Source organism: Pelophylax lessonae, assembly GCF_965119305.1.
Source record: "Pelophylax lessonae genome assembly, chromosome: 1".
NCBI classification, from domain to species: domain Eukaryota; kingdom Metazoa; phylum Chordata; class Amphibia; order Anura; family Ranidae; genus Pelophylax; species Pelophylax lessonae.
In genome coordinates, this window is record NC_138768.1 from 435443605 (window position 1) to 435466342 (window position 22738).

General features: G+C 43.8%; 1 protein-coding gene across 1 annotated transcript; it reads left to right on the top strand.

The window, feature by feature from the left end:
* The first annotated feature begins 1092 nt into the window (after positions 1-1092).
* Positions 1093-10992, top strand: TOMM5 (translocase of outer mitochondrial membrane 5). The gene is made up of 2 exons (XM_082274421.1): positions 1093-1307; positions 10675-10992. The coding sequence occupies exons 1-2, from the start codon at positions 1187-1189 to the stop codon at positions 10707-10709; spliced, it is 156 nt and encodes a 51-aa protein (XP_082130547.1). The 5' UTR covers positions 1093-1186; the 3' UTR covers positions 10710-10992.
* Positions 10993-22738: the final 11746 nt, after the last annotated feature.

A 22738-nucleotide genomic window follows, 5' to 3' on the forward strand; every position in this document is an offset into this window, starting at 1 on the left:
AGATTACATTTTTATTATTAAAGTATTATAGTATATACAGAGAAAAGCCTGCAGGCAGAAGGTGGCGACGGCCATCTTGGTACACCCTGCACTGCTCAGCGCCAAACTGTTTATATATATATATATATATATATATATATACTTGGTCGCGGTGAAATAGTCTATTTCAGTATATGTCAGTTTACTGCTAAAATACGTGTGAAATTTAAGACTTCGCTGAGTGTAAGAAGATATCCACTGCTCCCTTCGTGTTCTGTCACATTAGGAAGCCTACTGAAACGCATAGCGGCCCTGTTGGAACGCATAGCCCATGCGCAGTAAGCTATTTTGCTTGCAACGTCACTTCCGTTGCATTTTCTGATGGGTAGTGTTCTATCAGAACAATGTTACCTATCAGATTCTGCAACCGAAAGTGACGTTTGGACGAGAAAAACTTACTGCGCATGCACCATGCGTTCCAACATGGCCGCTATGCGTTCCAATAGGTTTCCTAATGTGAGAGAACACGAAGAAGAGGTGGACATCTTTTTACACGCACGCAAGTCTTGAATCCAACATTTATTTTAGCAGTAAACTCTCGACCGAGTGAAATAGTGTATTTCACTATATAATCAGTTTGTTGGGGTGTACCAAAATGGCTGTCGCCACCTTCTACCGGTAGGTTTTTCGCTTTATTAGAACACAATAATATTAGAAATGTAATACTGTGATTAAGTATATAAGGAGAGTTTACAGCTAAAATAAAGGTAAAATTCAAGACTTGCCTGGGTGTAAGATGTCCGCCGCTGCCTCACGTTCTATCACATTAGGAAACCTATTGGAACGCATAGCGGCCATGTTGGAACGCATTACGCATGCGCAGTAAGTTGTTCTCGTCTGAACGTCACTTCCGGTTTCAGTTTGGAACGCATAGGGCCGTGGAACGCATGCGCAGTGAGTGTTTTTTTTTTTGTCCGAACGTCACTTCTGTTGCACAATCATGCTGATAGGACACCCCCTTTCATTCAGTTGTCTGCACATAGCTCTACTTTGCCCACACAGAACTAAGCCTTTTCGGTGACTGTATGACGTAGAATATAGGCGTCAAGGGGGAGGGGGCGTGCCTTTTTCCTCGTTGACCTCCAGCAGGCTGTCGGGCTAGTAGAAGTGATCAGCCTTGTGCAGAGACTTGCCTAAGCATACCGACATGTTCCGATTAGAGGGTGTCGGGCCCAAAGCTGATCCAGAGGAGCTGCGTGCTAAGATGCGGCAAGATGTCGTCAGCTCTGTGCGGAATTTCCTCATCTATGTGGCCGTGCTGAGGATCAGTGAGTGACACGAACTCCTCCCTGTTGTCTAATTAACGATGATTAGATGTTCCTGTACTTCCTATTGTATCAATGGAATAGGCCCTGCCTTACACTGTGATCAGTTTTAAAGTGTGGTAGTAAACCCTTTATTTGTACCTACAGGTAAGTTTATCATAAAGCTTTCCTGTAGGTAAAAGTAGCTGGTGACCTCACCAGTGCGTATGCTCTAAAGCAGGGCTTGACAAACCCCAGGTGCCAGGTCGCCATGGCGATTAGAAATCCCGTCCTGGCGCCTGGGATTTTGTCACTGACAGGTGCTTCAGCTGAAATTGCAGGGTGGGCTGCCGACCACTGCCATCATCATGGGGTATGCGATTAGCAGTGGGGATGAAGATGACCCAGATGGAGCAGGAAGAGAGCAGCGTAGCACATGCTGGGAGAAGCGATTGGCCAGCGGAGTGCAGTAAAGCTAGGGGATTACCAGCGGCCCCTCATCCGTGCTGCCGTCTTCCCAAGGATATTGGTGGAGCAGGCCAAGCGAGGCAGTGGCCTGGCTCAGGGACCTTGGGGCTCCAGACTCAGTATTTTCCCAGCAATGAGTAACCTGCTCAAGTAGCATGGCGGAGGTCGGCCACAGAAGGTGGCAGAGGGAAAGAGAGCAGGCACTGGAGGCGGAGCCGCTGTCTATGCCATCTGGAGCCAAGGGAATGAGGGGGGGGGGTTCATTGCCACAACCACCATCCCGCCTCTGCTGCATTGAGGGCAGAAGTACCTGAGCTGTGATATCTGGGGAGGATAAGAGCCCATTCACACTGCCGCGACTTGTCAGCCTGACAAGTCGCGGGTCCATTGAGTAGTACAGGAGCTGTTCTAATAGGAGCAACACAAGTTGCTCCGACTTAGAAAAAGGATCCTGTACTACTTTGGGGCGACCTGGGAGCGACTTGCATTGACTTCCATTATGTGAAGTCCCTGCAAGTCGCGGTGCACGCGACTTCACAGGTCGCCCCCCCCCCCCCTGAAGTCGTGTCGCCTCAGTGTGAACCGGCTCTTAGGAGATTAGTGCAGCTGCTGATGTGAAGGAAGGGGGAAAGGGTGTTATCTCCCAGGCAAGATCTGATGGGGGGGCAGTGTCAATACCTGTTTTTATTGTAAAGAGATGGTGGACAGGTGCTGGCACCTATTCTGTCTGATGTTCTGTGCCAAGGGGGGCAGCTCCACCTGCGCCTTCCCCTGGCCATACCTGCGCACCTGAGATCTCCTGTCAGCTTTATACACAGCATATGAAATCTGGAGCACCAGTTATATACCCAATGTGTGTACCTAAAAATAAAGGGCTGCGGGCGGGTGTGGGCTGACCGAAAAAAAAAAAAAAAAAAAACTCCGAAGCTTGTAAGGAGCTCACTGTAAAAACTATCTGATGTTAGTGCAGCAATCTCCCCGCAGAGCTGTTGTGTTTTGACAGAGGGATAAACCCCCATCACAGGCCGAAAACACTGATTCTGACAAAACCTCTTCTTGTGTTTAGCAAGAAGGCTGAGAGCGCTGATCTGAGGCCAATCAGCAGACAATTTTAAGTAATGCCCCTTCAACATAAGCTTGCCATTCCACCAGCTTCTGGCTAAATACAAGAAGGGTTTTTTTATCGTTAAAAATAAAACATTTGTTAGGTAAAAATAAAATAACTGGCTCCTAGATTTAAATCAATTCGGCCACTAAAGCAGCCACAGCCCATGAACTCGGAAGTTAGACCAGGTGAAGATGGATGCCTCTAGCGGTGACAGCGCGCCACTGAAGGGCTTTGTTTTAAAGGGGGTTTTAAACCAATTTTATTTAAAAAAAGAAAAACAAACATTCCTATACTTACCTGCTCTGTGTAATGGTTTTGCCCGTCAGTGCTTCAGGCCCCTCCGCTACATCGAGTGCCCCTAATGAAAGCCACTTTCGCTGGGGTCACCTGTGCTGGCTCGTTCCTGAGTCCCGCAGTTGCATCCATTGATAAAGACAGCGGGACGTGGCCCCCCCCCCTTCCCATATCACTGGATTTGATTGACTGCAGCGGGAGCCAATGGCCCCTGCTGCTATTATTCTGCCCAATGAGGAGAGCGACAGTGGCTGGAGCGGCTGCGCTCGTGCACATCGCTGGATCGGATTAGGCTCTGGTAAGAAAAGGTCTGGTGGAAGCTGCAACACAGAATGGCAAAAAGGCTGTACAACCAGTTTAAGGTTAGTATTTCTTAATGTGATGATGCATACTAGCACATTATATTTTCTTGCAGGGTTAAACAAACATTTATTTATACTTTACTACTGCTTTAGAGGACGTCCAGCCCCCTTCCCCACAAATAATTAAGTTAGCTATACATACTGTAGCTGCTGACTTTTAATATTAGGACACTTACCTGTCCTGAAATCTAGCGATGTCATCACCCCAGCCGATCTTTCTATCGGCTTTCGGATGCTGCTGCTGCCGCCATTGCCTGTAAGGAAAACCGTCAGTGAAGCCTTGTGGCTTCGCAACCGGTTCCCTACTGCACAAGTGTGAAGCGTGCTGAGCTTTGTAAATGGGAAGAAGGAGGGGGCCGAACTTCCAGGGTAACTCGCCGCAGCCAGGAAGCAGATAAGCGGAGCTTCCATTTTTGGGTGGAGCTCCACTTTAAGTGACACCATAGTATCAGTGCTCATGTCATGATGTGAAGGTATACCCAGCATTCCTATTTAGTGTGACAGACCCCATTTACACGGTCGTACTGTTGTGCTAAACCCTGTGAGGGCTGCATTTACACGCATAGGGGATGTACAGGTGTTCCATGCATCCAATCCCATTCTTGTCAGTGGGGACACAAAGGCTGTAGAGACACTGAAACTGCTCCCAATATGACATCTGTGTGGGTACATGTCCCTGAACTCGCACTGTCTGTGTTCAGGGATGTGCCCCCGCATGGATGTCAGATTGGGAGCAGTGGCTGTGTCTGCGCAGTCGCTGCATCCTAATTAACATGGATAGGGCTGCCCTCCATAGGTATAGTTTAGAGGTGCACTGAATGGAAAGTTTGGTACCAAAAATGCAGGATGCACTTGGCCGAAAACCAAAAATGACAGTTTAAAAAAAAAAAATTAAATATTTTTTTTTATATAATAGTATTTTGTCTTTTTAATTAATATCATGAATTTAAATATATATTCATTACTTCTTGGCCATTATCGGTACCTTTAGCACAAGAATATCCCAAGAAAAAAGCATGCCTTTTAAATTCTATGTATGTCTTCACACAGGTCTGATGCGCCTCTGTTGTGGTGTTAAAAAATCTATCTTGCTGCATTTTTGGTCAATTAAAAAAAACGCACCTCCCAGTTGAAATGCATTGAAAGCGCAGCAAGAACAAATCAATACTGTACCCGTGTTATGTTTTTGATGCAATTTTTTTGAGTCACATGACCTATGAAAAACAACCATAAGCACTGTAAAATCGGGGCAAAATCGCAAGCTTTTTAGGTGCCATTGTTGGCAAACTGCCGAAAACAACATAAATTTCGGTGCATCTGTAGTATACACTGTAATATACCTGTGTGTGAGGCCTTAAAGCGGTAGTAAATTGAAGTAATCCAAATTCCACTGACAGGCAGGGCTTTTATAAAGGCAGAGACCCTAGATGTCTCTTGTGTCATAAATCTCCCTCCTGCCTGTCAGTGAGTAATGTGATCTGAGCCGCACATGCTCTGCTCAGACCACATTTATGGCCCGCTCTGCATGCCTCAGTGATGTGACTCCCATGTGAATGTGTGGGAGTGACGTCATTGTTGCCCAGCCATACAACCGGCTGAAGATTGCAAACCCAGGAGGATAACCAGGGAGCCATGGCATTGCAATGTTGGAGGGCTCCGTTTGTAGGCAAATCTGTCATAGTGTACTCGTATGGGGCGCATACTAGTTTATTATGACTTGAACCTGCAAGGAGCCCATTTTTGTCATTTGCAATGAAGACTTTACTATCATGTTAAAATGGAAGTCCAGGCTAGAACAAGCTAATCCTAAAATGGCTCCCATCCCCTTCTAACACCTGTAATAAATGCCCTGTAGAAAGAAGCTGCTTTCCCTGGTGCCAACATGGCAGCATACATGTGGTAGTATGCTGCCATGGAGTGGTGCTAGGAAAGGAAAATGACGGTAAGTATTTGATACGGTTTTCTGGCGCAAGCATACTACATGTATGTTGCCATGGATTGGCCCCAGGAAAGGAAAATTACATTTAGTATTTTATACAATTTTCTGTTATGCTTGCCTATTCTCAGGGCGCTCCAGTCCAGTCGTAATTGATTTCCAGCAGCTGGCTTCAGGGGAGAGGAGAGAGTGCCAAAAAGGAAAAGGCCATAGTAAGCTTATGGGTGACATCACTGCCCAGGTATTACAGCCTTGGTCCTCTCCCCTGAAGCTAACCACTGGGAGTCAACCATGTGACTGGACCGGAGCGCCCTGAGAATAGGCAAGCATAGCAGAAAATTGTATCAAATACTTAATGTAATCTTCATTCCTGACGCCTTGTGCTGTGGTGTGCGCTGCATTAAAATGCAGAATACAGTCATTACTACAAAGCACAATCTTTCTTAGGGTGTCTCCAATCTATAGAGGAGCAACAGATACCTTTGGACCGTTAAACATTATTAACGTGAGGAAAGGATAGTGTTAGACTAGCAGATTTAGATGGACATGCTTGACAATTTAGGGCTGAACTCCAGCCAGCACTTTATAAGTAGTTGTAGTAAACAGTTTTTGTTCCTCTTGGGATTAAGGTTTTACATACAGTGGGTACGGAAAGTATTCAGACCCCCTTAAATTTTTCACTCTTTGTTATATTGCAGCCATTTGCTAAAATCATTTAAGTTCATTCTTCTTCCTCATGAATGTACACATAGCACCCCATACTGACAGAAAAACACAGAATTGTTGACATTGTTGCAGATTTATTAAAAAAGAAAAACTGAAATATCACATGGTCCTAAGTATTCAGACCCTTTGCTGTGACACTCATATATTTAACTCAGGTGCTTTCCATTTCTTCTGATCATCCTTGAGATGGTTCTACACCTTCATTTGAGTCCAGCTGTGTTTGATTATACTGATTGGACTTGATTAGGAAAGCCACACACCTGTCTATATAAGACCTTCCAGATCACAATGCATGTCAGAGCAAATGAGAATCATGAGGTCAAAGGAACTGCCTGAAGAGCTCAGAGACAGAATTGTGGCAAGGCACAGATCTGGCCAAGGTTACAAAAAGATTTCTGCTGCACTTAAGGTTCCTAAGAGCACAGTGGCCTCCATAATCCTCAAATGGAAGACGTTTGGGACGACCAGAACCCTTCCTAGAGCTGGCCGTCCAGCCAAACTGAGCTATCGGGGGAGAAGAGCCTTGGTGAGAGAGATAAAGAAGAACCCAAAGATCACTGTGGCTGAGCTCCAGAGATGCAGTCAGGAGATGGGAGAAAGTTGTAGAAAGTCAACCATCACTGCAGCCCTCCACCAGTCGGGGCTTTATGGCAGAGTGGCCCGACGGAAGCCTCTCCTCAGTGTAAGACACATGAAAGCCCGCATGGAGTTTGCTAAAAAACACCTGAAGGACTCCAAGATGGTGAGAAATAAGATTCTCTGGTCTGATGAGACCAAAATAGAACTTTTTGGCCTTAATTCTAAGCGGTATGTGTGGAGAAAACCAGGCACTGCTCATCACCTGTCCAATACATTCCCAACAGTGAAGCATGGTGGTGGCAGCATCATGCTGTGGGGGTGTTTTTCAGCTGCAGGGACAGGACGACTGGTTGCAATCGAGGGAAAGATGAATGCGGCCAAGTACAGGAATATCCTGGACAAAAACCTTCTCCAGAGTGCTCTGGACCTCAGACTGGGCCGAAGGTTTACCTTCCAACAAGACAATGACCCTAAGCACACAGCTAAAATAACGAAGGAGTGGCTTCACAACAACTCCGTGACTGTTCTTGAATGGCCCAGCCAGAGCCCTGACTTAAACCCAATTGAGCATCTCTGGAGAGACCTAAAAATGGCTGTCCACCAACGTTTACCATCCAACCTGACAGAACTGGAGAGGATCTGCAAGGAGGAATGGCAGAGGATCCCCAAATCCAGGTGTGAAAGACTTGTTGCATCTTTCCCAAAAAGACTCCTGGCTGTATTAGATCAAAAGGGGGCTTCTACTAAATACTGAGCAAAGGGTCTGAATACTTAGGACCATGTGATATTTCAGTTTTTCTTTTTTAATAAATCTGCAACAATGTCAACAATTCTGTGTTTTTCTGTCAGTATGGGGTGCTATGTGTACATTCATGAGGAAGAAGAATGAACTTAAATGATTTTAGCAAATGGCTGCAATATAACAAAGAGTGAAAAATTTAAGGGGGTCTGAATACTTTCCGTACCCACTGTATATGAATAAAAGCTTGTCAGAACCTCTGTCAGTAGTAATTGTGTGTGTGTGTGTTTTTTTTTTTTTTTTTCCAATGTTTGAGTCCGCCTTTGTCTGGACATCTTGGTCTGTTCAAAGGAAGTTTTCAGGAAGTTTGAAAACTAAGACTTAAGGCCCGTACACACGTACCGATCGTCGGCATACAAACGTCGGTGGACGAAGGATCTGCCGATTGTACGCGTGTTAGTATGGTGCCTCCGACAGATGTCTGCGCACAATCCGCGGACAAAATTCTTTCGTGCAAACATGAAAATATTTGTATGCCGACACCAGAACGGACGATTGTTCGCCTGTCAGTACACAATTCGGCCGACAGACCGCAGATTTGCAAGACTGGGCATGCTCAGAAAATAGAAAACACAGGGAAAGTTAACCATTACATGACATCACTTCTGCAGTCGGCGGACAAAATTCTTGTGCTGTCCTTGTGCTGTCTTTGCACTTTTCAGCAGACACCGACATCCCGGGGAGAAAAGAGGAACATTTGTAAGCCGACCATCGGTACGTGTGTACGGGGCTTTATGGACTGGATCACAAGTAAACTCTCCTGCACTCAAGTGCTGTGTTCAGGCGACGGCTATATAGCTGGCATCTAAGATCTTGCTGCCCTCTCAAGACGATGGGTATCCATATAGACTGAAAACATAAAAAACTAGAAGGTCGCACCGACCTAGTGCAATAAAGATATTTATTGGAAAAGTAAAAACATGCCATACATTATACTCAAACATATGCTGAAAGTAAGCATAAAAGAAAAAGTTCCTTTGCAATCAGGAGACCTCCGAGACAAAGAAGCTTGTTGATAAAACAGGAGGACTTCAGTCCGTCTGTGGTGATGGGCTGACGCGTTTCAAGGGAGAACCCTCTTCATCAGAGCTTACATTCAGCTTAAGTTTGTGAGTATAATGTATGGGATATTTTGAATTTTCCAATAAATATCTTGTGATATTGCACTAGGTCGGTGCACCCTTCTCTTGTTTTCTATGTTTATGGACTGGATCACCAGGTGAAAATAAAAGAAAAAAAAATAAAGAATTCAGCCATCCCATCTAAAAATTGGTTAACTGCAATATATAATTTTTTATTTTTTTTTTGGAGGGTAATACCAATTAAAGCGGATCTTCACCCTCAATCGGATATTGTCTCCCCTCCGCTATGTAAAAACTGCTCTCCTAATTTACTTTTTTTTTCTTAAAAAGAAAAATCTCTGGCCTCCCATCCCATATGCTCATCATTCGCTTAGAAGAGTGATGTGAACTTTGCCTGCTGTGCCCCCTGGGATATGTGACATACACAATCCTTCACTGAGAATCCTTCATTGAGAAAGGAAGAGGGGGCAGGGGTTCTCATCATTGGAGAACTGCAGCGGAGCCCGGAAGCGCCAATAGCTTCCCGATGACATCACTGAAGAAGATGGCGGCGTTAAACCAAGCAGGGGGCAGAAGAGAAGCAAATCTTGCTAGTACAATGCTGGATCCGCTGGGCAGGTGAGTACTTTAAAGGTTCAGGACCCACAACCAGGTAATAAAGTGTTTAAAAAGGGGGGGGGATTGAGGCTGAAGATCCGCTGCGGAGACACAGCTGTCAGTTCCCCTTACATCTCTATGGGAGAATCGGATGGGAACGGACCTTTGGTTCGTTCTCATCCGATCCGCTGGACGGATGGAAAATAGGGTTTCCATCCGTCCAGATTTGACGGATCGGATGTCAGCGGACATGTCTCCGCTGACATTCGATGCCCCATAGGGATGCATGGGGGGGACCGTTCAGATCCACCAAAAAAAACGACAGGCGGATCTGAACGGTCCGCCTGTGTGAAAGAGCCCTTAAGTAAACCAGGAATGAAGCCTTGAAGCTTCACAGCTGGTTCCCTACTGCACATGCGTGAAGCATGCTGTGCTCTGATTGGCCTGGCTGCGGGGAAAGGAGGAGGGGCAAACTCAGCCGGAAGTGGGAGCGGGTACCTGTCAAAATCCGGTAATCCCCCCCCCCCCCCCCCCCAAAAGGTGTCAAATGTGGCAGTGGAGGGGGGAAGGGAGAGGCAGACAAGCAGAGCTTCCTATTTAGGTGGTGCTCCCTTTTTAAGAACGTTCAGACAAATATTTAACACTGACAGGGGTGCTTCCAATGATCAGTTTTATTAATTCATCCCTAAAGGAAAAAACTATTTCTCTTAACTGCTTGAAAAAATGTTGGCTGGCGTTCAGCTTTGTTAGCCAAGTCCATCTAAATCTGCTAACACATCTAATGGTGGTCATACACACTTCTATTTATTTTATCCAATCATTGTGCAGTTGGATCAAAATAATTGGATCCACAAGCAATCAAATAGGCATAACTTCCCTTCCTATTGATTAGGAGCCTTTTAGATTGGATTTAAATAGAGTCAGTTGGCCGGGGTGGAATATTGTTGATCAATTTGCATCAATCGGCAGCTCCAGATTTACTTTCCTTCTGACTTTGATTACATTCCGATCAATCAGATTATGAGATTGCATGGTGGATGCAGAGATGCGATCAATAACTTACGATCATATTTTACAACTATCGATCTAAATCCACTTCCCCGTGTGTTGCATATTGATCGAATTGTCATTTGTATTAGGATGTCCTTTTTTATTATGTCTTAAATAAATGTTCATATAGGCGTGTCGCTAAGCAAGTCTGGGAAAAGTTTACCATGGTATTTAAAGATTTTCAGTATAAGTAGCCTTCATGGGGATACAGCTTGGAATAAATTTAGTGGGGTATGTACTTTCTGAAATTGGTATATTGTGGTTTTGGTCCATATAAGAAGTATATTTTCTTATGAGTTTGTCTTTATCCACTTAAACGTTTGTACCAGCTGAGGTCAAAAAATGTTCATGATTTTAATGAATGCCTCTTCTTCTTTTTTTTTTTTCTAGCTCCATATATCTTAAAGAAGCTGGATAGTATATGAAGATATGAATTCCTCCCCTTCAGAAATTCTCTGGACTAATGTTTCCTACGAACTAAAAACTGAGTTATTCAAAGTGCAACATTACTTGTTGGAGTGTTCAAGAAAATTCTATATCCCGATATGCAAGAATCTACTTACATGACCAATCTGTCCATTGACTGTATGTCACACCCTGGAGGTTTAAAAGTATTGAATATGAAAAGTGAACACACTCGTTCTACTGCTAAAATATATTTTGTATTCACCAGTAGAATTTGGTGATGCTTCTTTTTTTCTTTTTTTTTTTTTTCCCATTTTGTTTTACAAAGCTACCTCTCCGCTCCTACGATATCGCCATTTGTTTTTTCACATGGATTATATGGCAGTTGGGTCATATAAAGATTATTTCCATCAATGCATATAGGAGGATGTGAGGCTGTGCTTTCTTATTCAATAAACATGCAAATGGTTTATGTTTTGTTCATTTTGTCTATTGGAACCTCTATTGCAGGGGTACTCGCATGTAAACTTGAAAGATCCACTTACCAATTTTCCATTCAGTCCGAGGTCTGGAAAAGTGACTGTCAAATTCCAAATACAGAATGCCAACAATAAAAAAAGGCCTTCCTCCCAAAACATTTGAACTATACACAAAAAAATGACCTAACAAATACACAACCAATATGTGAAGTATGACACTGTTTGATCCATAGATGGGAGAGACTGCAAACAGAATTTTGTCTTTTAGCTATTTTCCCCGTCAGCCTGATTTATAATTTCAGCCATTGTGCCGGCAATGATGGAAAACAAATATATGTGCACCTAAAATCTATAAATTTAACTATACAGAAATGTTTTTAAAAAGATTCATGTATTTCATCTGCATATCCACTGAACATATACAGCAACAAATAAGTTGTACTACTGTAAACCATAAAAATGAAGTCTCACTGCATTTTTAAAGCATTATTTCATCATATATGAAAATGATTCTTTAAAAATGCAGTGAGACTTAATTTTTATGGTTTACAGTAGTACAAACTATTTTTTGCTGTATATTTTCAGTGGATATGCAGGTGACATACATTAATCTTTTTAAAAAAACATTTCTGTAGCTCTGTATAGTTAAAATTCTAGATTTATTTTACGTGCAAGCATTCAGCATTCCCGCACTTGTCTTCCCAGTTGCTGTAGAGAAGAGACACCTTTCACTCGGAAGACACTTCAGAGCACTTTCTGTGTGATGAGAAGTCTTTTGTTTAGACTTAGCAGGGCTAGTAGTAGTAGATGCAGGAGGGGATTGAGAGAAGGAATCCTTGAAATGTGACAGTATGTGGGGGTTTTTTCCTCCTTGTCGTGTCTCCTCATGATTAGCTGAGCAGCCGTTCTGTGCCTGCATAGGAGGTGGGCCGGCCTATAATGTGGGGAGAAGTAATTCACTAGTTTATTAGGCTTACCCTGCTCCTTCCTCTTACGTGGCATGATCGGTGGTCGGTTGGGATGTAAGTTTGGAGTGACCCTCTTCGATGTGGTAGGTCCCGGTCTGTCTGCTTGGCAAGGAGCTGAGCGCTCAGATGTCCATGCATCTCGCCGGCCGGCTCCGCCCCCCCCCCCCCCCCCACCTTTAGAGCACTTTCTAATAGAAGAGTGGGGGAGCTTAGGCGCAGGGAGGAGTAAGTTCATCCTCCGCTGTGATTGCTGGGCGGCGGGCATGTGACGTCACTGGTTGCTAGACGCCAGGCAGCCAGTGATCTAGCAACCAGTGATCTGGAAAACAAACAGGCAGCTGCTTCGGCGCAGACCGCTTAGGTGGTCCAGATTTAAGTGCGTCTGGGTCCGGACGCGGCACGGAGTCGGCCTATTGAGGACCCGGCTCTATTGTATCTGTGCTTAGCAGCAGGGATGGAATTGAGCCAACAAATATTATTTTTATTAGTTTTACACATACTGCTTCTAGGCTTGTGACGGTATCAGATTTTCATGCTGCGATTAATTGATTAAGGTTTTGCCACGGTATACGGTATTATCACGGTATTCTATTATTAAATTTAAATTATTAAATTTCCACCTCACTTCAATTTCATTGCTGAATTTAGGGGCTTTGGTTCACTTATGCACATTATTATATAGTCAGTCAGTACAGACTCTGAACCAGGCCTAAAATAGGTCATCAAGCAGTGTCTGGCCTAACTGGTGATAACTGGTCCTGGCGCTCGGCTCCGATCCGATGGCCTGGTCATTAAGAGGGCAAATCCTTGTGGTCAAGAAGTGGTTAAACCTGAAGGAGGTGTTGTTTATAAATGACTTTACTATTGCTTTAGGCCTGGTTCACATGTATGCGGGTTGGTGGTTCACATGTATGCGGGTTGGCGGCCCACATTTGCACAGGCATAGCAGCCCGTTGATTTGAACGGGCTGCTATGCCCTCATTTTCCGCAGAAAAAAGGTGCATGCAGCATTTTTTTAAAATTCAGTGGCCTTGAAATCCATCCTGCTTTTGCACCATGCGACTAACCTGCAGTTCCTGCTCTGGCAAGCTTTCTGCATTTTTTGTAGACACCGCTTGATGGCTATATAATAATGTAATGTGGGCTGCTATGCGTGTGTGTGTGTGTGTGTGTGTGTGTGTGTGTGTATATATATATATATATTAGAGCTGCACGATTCTGGCCAAAATGAGAATCACGATTTTTTAGCTTGGAATAAAGATCACGATTCTCTCACGATTCTCTGTGTAACAAAAAAAAAAAATTGGGATAACTTTACTGTTACGTTTTTTTTTTTTTTATTATTCATTAAAGTCTAATCATTGCGTTTGAAAGACTGCTGCGCAAATACAGTGTGACATAAAATATTACAACAATCGCCATTTTATTCTGTAGGGTCTCTGCTAAAAAAATATATAAAATGTTTGGGGGTTCTAAGTACTTTTCTAGCAAAAAAAACTGATTTTAACTTGCAAACAACAAGTGTCAGAAAAAGATCCAGTCTTTAAGAGGTTAAACTTCCTTTCTCCCTGGCAGAGGGAAGGAAAAGATACAAATGTAATCATTTTTGTTTATAGTTAGGAGACTTAATGCTGAAAGGTGTTAGCTGAGTGAGTGAATGAGTCATCCAGCTCACTGAAATGTATCAATTCACAAGTCAGGCAGACTTGACAGAGAAACTCGGTATTTTAAAAATGCCACAATAACAATACCGTGGCTATGCAATACCGCGATATATCGAATTACCGAAAACCGGCATATGTCTAACTGCTTCCCTGTAGTTATGGCATATATACATAGAATGTCCGATCTTTATACCAGAAGTGCAACACACTGTTGTAGAAAATTAATAGATTGTATTGACCACGGTGTAGTCAACATTAAAAATCTAAGTGGTTGTAAATGTGTAAGATTATTTCTTTTTTACCTTTATACATTCTCTGCAATAAGGTAAAAATCCTTCCATGATCAAATACTTACCTGAGCCCGATCTGGATCCAGCACGGCTCTTTCTTTCCTCCCAGGACACGGAGGAAGCAGTGGGAGCCATTGGCTCCTGCTGCTGTTCGGAAAATTTTGTGTGTGTGTGCGCCAATAGATGCAATCTGTCTGGTTCTGTACTGAGCCTGCACTTTGAAGGGAGGAGGAGTGGAGAGCGCTGGTGGGGAACCCCAGGAGAGGGGGGGTTCAGGGCGGCTGTGAGCAAAACCATTGCTAAGTGCAGGTAAGTATACCATGTTTGTTTGTTTTATTTAAATATTACTTTTACAATCACTTTAATCCTTGATATACATATATGGAACCAGGCTACATGCTCAGGGCTTTAGTGTTGTTTATTCATGGCTACTTGCAGGGCACCAATTTTCTCCGTTCTCATCAAGTCAGTGAACAGTGCAACCCTTACTTGTTTTAATACAGGTGAGGTATTTCCAAAACGGAAGCCTACTTTATCAAGTTCTCAGAACTCAGAAATGTATCCAAGCCACTAGTCTGATGCAAACTGAAAGTATGCAACACAGGCATCAGGAAACAGGCCCATATACTGTACTCTCCCATAAAAATCTTTTTGGGGGAGATTGCTGAATCTGGTGCAGCTGTGCATGGTAGCCATTCGGCTTCTAACTTCAGCTTGTTCAATTAGGTTTTGACAATAAAACCTGGAAGCTAATTGATTTCTATGCAGAGCTGCACCAGATTTTGGACAATGCAGTTTTAGTAAATAACCCCCCTTGTATCATAGAGATGTGAGTCACTGTACATCTCAGATTTAAGAAGCACTGCATATAACAAGGTGGTGCGAGGTACAGCTTGTATTAGACTGGTATTTGATACTGAATATAGCGTATAACCTTAGGGCACATCATAGAGATGTAATAAGATTGGAAAAAAACATTGTATCTAAGGCAGGCCATAGACGATTCGAATTACGTACGATTTATCGTTCGATAAACGAAAGCGGCACTCGTGCACAACATCGAGTGTACCATCAATGTGAGCCGAAAATCGTACGACAAAACACTATTTTTTGTGCCTTTTAACCACATCTCTACCGGACACACTCCCTACTGTTCTGTGTTTTGTTAGGCGAAATCCTACAACTCCCCCACTAATGATACGAAATTCGGCCGATTTTCGCAAAAAAACCCAACATGTTGGATATGTGAATTTTTGCTGTTGTACGAAAATCGAACGTTTTACATACCACACTAACGATACGAAAATCGTTCGATAACACTGCCATTTACGATTTTCGAACGAAATTCGAATCGTCTATGGCCTGCCTAAGAGAGCAAAGAGGAATGGAATGCAACACAGGTGTGAGCTGCTACATTTTATAGAGGGGCATGGAACACTGTGTAAAAAGACCAAAAGCAATGTACTTTACATGAGAGATCTAATGTCGGTGCATGCAATACAGATTGTTTTGAGTCACCATACTCCGACATATGAAGTGACACAATTAGCTGTATTTACTCAGTACAACTTATATGAGGTTGTATCAAAAATTTTAGAGACTCTCATTTCCTGCACATACTAGCTACTGTCATCCTTTGGCTGTTCCTCTACTGCAGATACTGGTGGCATGAATACCCTACTCACTCACTGCATATAGTTCCTGATATATGGGCCTGAGCCTTTTATTTCTGTAGAGAGAATTGTCTGAACAATGATTCTGGAAAGATCCTGCACCATGGGTTCTAGTATTGGTACCTATGGGAAAAAATACAGCCAGCTGCATGTTCCCCTCAACCAATCCCAGAAGTGTTAGCTGGGAGACATGAGTACTTGAGGTGACCCAGTCTCCTTTAAGGGACAGTGTTAATGGGTTTGCTTCATAACTGCTTTTTGCAGTTGAAGCAGGTTCAATGTAGGTCAAATTTATCTTCAATAATTTCCTAAAGCTCTCAGAAGGATTTCAAACTCATGTCCAGGGCACACTGCATTTGAGCATCTAAACCTGTTGACTGGTCCTAATTCTGTTCCTATGAAAGTTGTTTGAAATGTCTGGATGTGAAGCATTTCTCTTGCAAGCGTTCCATACAAGCTCAGGTGGTGTCTGGGGAGTTCCATGGGCCCTGGTTGATGGCTCCACAGGGGCCGAGAACAAGAATTGTAACACCTTGGTGTAAAAATGTATGAAAGAAAAGTATTTAAAAATTTTACTTTAGTAAATAGAAGTTGGAAAAACATCCCCTCTGTGTGCTGTATCTTCTTAAATTGTATTCACTCCAGCATGAAAGAAAGGTCTGTGGGGATCAGGTGCTGGTTTGGGGTATGATGTCTGGCTGCTGTGAAGTTCTGCTTCTTTCTTCTGTTTGATGGTCAAAGGTGAGAAGCAGAACACATGGGGTTATAAAGTTATCCTGTATGTAGCTGTAGTGTAAAAAAAAAACCCCACAATGTTAAACATCCATACCTAACACCTTCAAGCCCAGCAATACACTGAGACAGGAGCTTGTATATACTTAAGGCCCAACACCCAAAAACAATCAAAGTAACCTGGTATGCACAGTGGTGTTAGGCCCAGTTCACATCTATGCAGTTAGCTATTGGTGTGTCCTACAGTGCATTTTGCATTTTTGCACACGCAATTTTACAGCGATTTGCATTTTCTTATGCTTTTTTTTTTATGGCCAATTTGTTGTTGGGCAGATTAAAAACTGCACTAAAACAAATCTGATGGCCACTGTTTAAGCAGGACTGATGTGCACTAATAGGCTGCTATGATGAGGTGGCAATGATGGGCACTGATAAACTGCACTAATGAGGCTACACTGATGGCCATGAGGCGGCACTGATATGCTGCATTGATGGGCACCAATAATGTGCACTGATAAGGCAGCACTGGCAGGCTGCACTGATAAGAGGAAGGGGTGTGGTGTACAGATGCCAGGGCAGGTCAAAAACAGGAAGGGATGTGGCCTTGAAAGGAAGGGTTGGGTCCTATTTAAATTAGGGGGTGCACAAGTTTTATTTAGGCCTAGGGCAGCACAAATAATTACAGCACTGGTCAGGGCATTGAAGGCTTAGCTGAAGGGGAAAACCTAAGGCCATATGATGCTCACTCTTCCACAGAACAGGGGGAACGGCAGGTAGTGCAAACTGAGGAAAGAAATTTTGTGGCCAGAGGGAAGGGTAGGAAATAGAAAAGAAAAGTGTAGAATCCTACACATATAGGCTGCCTGCCCTTCCCTGCATCAGGGTTTATGTTTTCAGGGCCACAGCATGCACATTGCATACTTGCGCAGTAAAGTAATGTGTTTCAAAGCACCACATACAGTATTTATCCCAATGAATGCCATTCAATTTAGGCCATCCCCTTTATTAAAAAATGGCAGGGCTAAAGTGAGAGGTAGAGGTTCAACATGCAGAAGTAGTAGGGGAGAGAAGGTTCTGCAGGTCCAAATCATCTAGAGTCAAAGTGCGACTGTCTTCTATCTCAGATTGCCCTAAAATGGCGGATCAGAGTGAAAGCAGCCTAATAACCCTTTTTTTTTTTCTCGTATATGACCATTGCAAAACTATGATGCTGAATACATAATATGCCTAAACTGTGATGTTTAATAAACTGACATTTTATCTTTCAGTTATGACTGTTAGAAAGGTTCCTGTCCTAGGTGAAGTGATACCAAATGCTCTTCGCCTTGAACAGGAGCCTGCACTATAGATGAAGCATCTGCTTATGCAGCTCCTGCTCACTCCGCAACTGCTTGCTTTCTCTGCCACTGGTTCTATCCACTCTGATGCTGTGGGATGGCAGGTCAGCAACCTGCAATCTGGGCTTGTTGACCCGCCATCTCAGAGCAGGAGGTCGCGGGCTACATCAGAGGGCTCCGTGGGGCACGTGTCCCACAGGCCACTGGTTGAGCACCCCTGGTATGTACAAACTATTTACAGTCACAGTAATACAGCACAAGGGATTCAGAGTGCTACAAATATGCATACATACACGAATGCACATGTTACCTATCCTTTCCTAGCGAATACACTAACTTAAATGCAATAAGGATACATTAAAAGTCACTCAGCTTCTGTTATAGATGGTCTGCAATTTAAACAGGACTCCAGGCATTTTAGGAGATTGCAGGAAAATGGGCTCTTGATCTTGACAGTCCCTCTGTCTCTTGTAACGTGCCTTCTGGTGTTGGCCCTTGGCAAAGTCCACCTTTCAGCCAGTGGGGCTGCCCTTTTATCCTGGATATTTTGATAGCTATTTCTACATAGGTATATCCCTATTAAATCAAGTTCCTACATTATTTTTTATGAGGGAATTATTTCTGTCTACAAACTATAGATGGCAGCATAATGTCTTAAATGCTATAGGTCAGATTTATCAAAAGGTCATTCTATTGTTGATTCTTAATGACAGAACTACAGGTCCTTCTCAAAAAATTAGCATATTGTGATAAAGTTCATTATTTTCTGTAATGTACTGATAAACAATAGACTTTCATATATTTTAGATTCATTACACACAACTGTAGTAGTGCAAGCCTTTTATTGTTTTAATATTGATGATTTTGGCATACAGCTCATGAAAACCCAAAATTCCTATCTCAAAAAATTAGCATATTTCATCCGACCAATAAAAGAAAAGTGTTTTTAATACAAAAAAAGTCAACCTTCAAAAAATTATGTTCAGTTATGCACTCAATACTTGGTCGGGAATCCTTTTGCAGATATTACTGCTTCAATGCGGCGTGGCATGGAGGCAATCAGCCTGTGGCACTGCTGAGGTGTTATGGAGGCCCAGGATGCTTCGATAGCGGCCTTGAGCTCATCCAGAGTGTTGGGTCTCTCAACTTTCTCTTCACAACATCCCACAGATTCTCTATGGGGTTCAGGTCAGGAGAGTTGGCAGGCCAATTGAGCACAGTAATACCATGGTCAGTAAACCGTTTACCAGTGGTTTTGGCACTGTGAGCAGGTGCCAGGTCGTGCTGAAAAATGAAATCTTCATCTCCATAAAGCTTTTCAGCAGATGGAAGCATGAAGTGCTCCAAAATCTCCTGATCGCTAGCTGCATTGACCCTGCCCTTGATAAAACACAGTGGACCAACACCAGCAGCTGACTGAAGCTGACTGTGGGTACTTGACACTGGACTTCAGGCATTTTGGCATTTCCCTCTCCCCAGTCTTCCTCCAGACTCTGGCACCTTGATTTCCGAATGACATGCAAAATATGCTTTCATCCGAAAAAAGTACTTTGGACCACTGAGCAACAGTCCAGTGCTGCTTCTCTGTAGCCCAGGTCAGGCGCTTCTGCCGCTGTTTCTGGTTCAAAAGTGGCTTGACCTGGAGAATGTGGCACCTGTAGCCCATTTCCTGCACACGCCTTTACACGGTGGCTCTAGATATTTCTACTCCAGACTCAGTCCACTGCTTCCGCAGGTCCCCCAAGGTCTGGAATCGGTCCTTCTCCACAATCTTCCTCAGGGTCCGGTCACCTCTTCCCGTTGTGCAGCATTTTCTGCCACAGATTTGCCACTGAGGTGCCTTGATACAGCACTCTGGGAACAGCCTATTCGTTCAGAAATTTCTTTTTGTGTCTTACCCTCTTGCTTCAGGGTGTCAATGATGGTCTTCTGGACAGCAGTCAGGTCGGCAGTCTTACCCATGATTGCGGTTTTGAGTAATGAACCAGGCTGGGAGTTTTTAAAAGCCTCAGGAATCTTTTGCAGGTGTTTAGAGTTAATTAGTTGATTCAGATGATTAGGTTAATAGCTCGTTTAGAGAACCTTTTCATGATATGCTAATTTTTTGAGATAGGAATTTCGGGTTTTAATGAGCTGTATGCCAAAATCATCAATATTAAAACAATGAAAGGCTTGCACTACTTCAGTTGTGTGTAATGCATCTAAAATATATGAAAGTCTAATGTTTATCAGTACATTACAGAAAATAATGAACTTTATCACAATATGCTAATTTTTTGAGAAGGACCTGTATGTTTAAACTTGGATCAAGTGTTCAACAAGACCTACTCTAAAGCAACAGTTAAAATGTGTCCAATGTTTTACATTGCCCACATTCTGTATACCACAATAGTTTCTATTAAAGGACAACAAAATGAGCCTTGTGCAAACACTGCTTGATTTATCAATGGCATGTATTTAAGAAAACTGATGTTCTTTCCTTTCTTCCTGTTCTCCCTGTGTATTAATGGTCTAATGCCCACTCTAAGCAGGAGTTAAGAAAAGCATCTACAGTGAGATTAAAGAATAAGTATTCCTCCTGCATTACACCCAGGGGCGTATCTGGCGTGAGGCAAACAAGGCGTTTGCCTTGGGCAGCAATTTGCAAGGGGGTGGCGCTGCCCCGCAGGCAGAAGGGACACTAGCGAGCAGTCCGCTCACTGAGTAATACAGAAAACAGGGGTGAACAGGGCCTCCGATCCCATGCCCCGAAAAAGGGCTGGTGCAGATAGACTAGACTGAGATACTGCCACTTTAATTTACTAACCCATACCACTGGCTCCACTACTGGCTGAGGCTCTACTGGCCACTGGTTGCTAGGGCCATAACACCTGGCGTCTAGCAACCAGTGACGTCACGTCCCTGGCCGCAGCGTTCAAAACGGAGGAGGATTTAACTTCCTCCTCCACCACGCCTAGTGTTCTCCACAGTCCTCCCAACTCCTCCATGATCTTCTTTGGCATGCTCTGAGGGAAGGGAACTAAAGTCTGAGCTGAGGCCAGGCGCAGGCTAGATTGGAAATGTGTGTGCAGTATCATGAGGGAGCCGGACACTGCAGAGCCAGAGACCCATGTTAAGAGGAGGGGTTCATGCTGGGACTTGTATTCCTTCACTTTTGGGGAACACGTGACCCCCCCCCCCCCAAAAGTGAAAGACTACAGGTTCCAGCATTAGTCCCTCAGAGCTGAGAATGTGATCCCCCCCCCCCCACACCCACCCAACTAGTGAAGGACTACAGGTCTCAACATGAACCTGTGAGATCTAAGGGGTTGCATCCTTAGATCTCAGGGGTTTATACTGGGACTTGTAATCCTTCAATTTTGGAGGAAGTCACATCCTTAGATCTAAACAATGTAGGCTATGTGGGACTTTAGGTGAGACACCAACAGTTAAGGCCCAGCGTCTCCATCCCTGTATGAGAAAAAACAAAAGTTGAAAAGTATTAAAAGAGGTGCATTGAAGCCAGCCAGCCCCCAGTCTGATGTACTCACCCTCCAGTCTGCCACCAACCAAGTAGACCTGTCTCATAATATAAATAAAGCTGCAGGGCCACTACACGGCACCATGTTTTACCTGCAGTCCTAACACTTTTAATTTGAGTGTTTCCACAATGGGAGCACATGGCTGCTAATGGATGGATAGGAGGCAGGTGGGAGGGAGCAGCCCAAACCTCCCCCAGCCCACCCCTATCCATGACTGGTCTAGTATCTCAGAACCCTAATAGTGATGTTATTGCGATGGTACAAACTGAAAACGACCAGCTGAGAAGCATACACCTCCAACCCCTCGGCGGATGCAGTGTAAAACACAGATTGGGACTTTATATTAGGCATTGGCCTGTGAAGCACAGTGCCTCCATCCCTAATTTCATAAAATATATTTGGGACTTTACATGAGACAAGCAGGTCATGCTATTGGTCTCCATCCCTGTACATGAAAAAATTGGGGTCAAATCAGACTGCATCCACCAAAAAAATGCACGAAAATCGCACGGTGGGACTTTAAATGAAGCACCAGCCTGTAGGCAAGGCGCCTCCATCCCTGGTTACATAAACAATGTAGGCTATGTGGGACTTTAGGTGAGACACCAGCAGGTAATGCCCAGCGTCTCCATCCCTGTATCAGAAAAAAATAAAGTTGAAAAGGATTAAATCTAAGGGGTTCATGTTGGTACTTGTAGTCCACTTTTGGGGGATGTGACCCCCACTAAGAGGACTACAGGTCTTAGCATAAGCCCCTCAAAGCTAATAGGAATAGGTGGAGCCTAAAGAGGAAGGGGTGGAGTCTACTGAGGAGTGGATCTTAAACAGGAAGGGGTGGGGCAAATTTACATGAGGGCGCCCAATTTTAGTCTTGCCTAGGGCAGGACAAAACCAAAATACACCATTAATTACATTCCTCGCCCCCTAAAGTAAACAAGCTTTAACGCATGAATAGACTGACCAGAGTCTAGCTTTAGGCCTCAGACTCACAGATGTAATTAGAAATAAAATATACCTAATGTAAAAAGCATGTTGTTTTCCCACGTCTGAGGAGCTGTGATTGTATGTGCCATCCCCGTAGAAGCTGGTAAAAGCAATAGTAGACACTGCTACTACAGTGGTCTCCACTAGCTTCTGCCTTGACTCATTATAAAAGTAGAAAACTGTTTGCTTGGATTGGGTGCCATTCAGAGAACATGGCTTTTCTGACATTACTGCCCCAACTTTCTACCTCTGTCCAATCAGAGAACGCTTTGCATTCATTGAGCGCTGCTCATTCAGGGCCATGAAGCTAGTGGAGATGTAGTAGAGGTGTCTTCTATGCTGATTTCCAGCTTCCACAAGGATCCCACAGGTATGACAAATACATACTTACGTACATTGGG

What these genes read in the sequence shown, in the direction of transcription:
- TOMM5 (XM_082274421.1), top strand. Translation starts at nt 1,187, where the DNA reads ATGTTCCGATTAGAGGGTGTCGGGCCCAAAGCTGATCCAGAGGAGCTG. An exon ending in TGTGGCCGTGCTGAGGATCA is followed by an intron (nt 1,308 to 10,674) that starts GTGAGTGACACG and finishes TTTTTTTTCTAG; the next exon opens with CTCCATATATCTTAAAGAAG.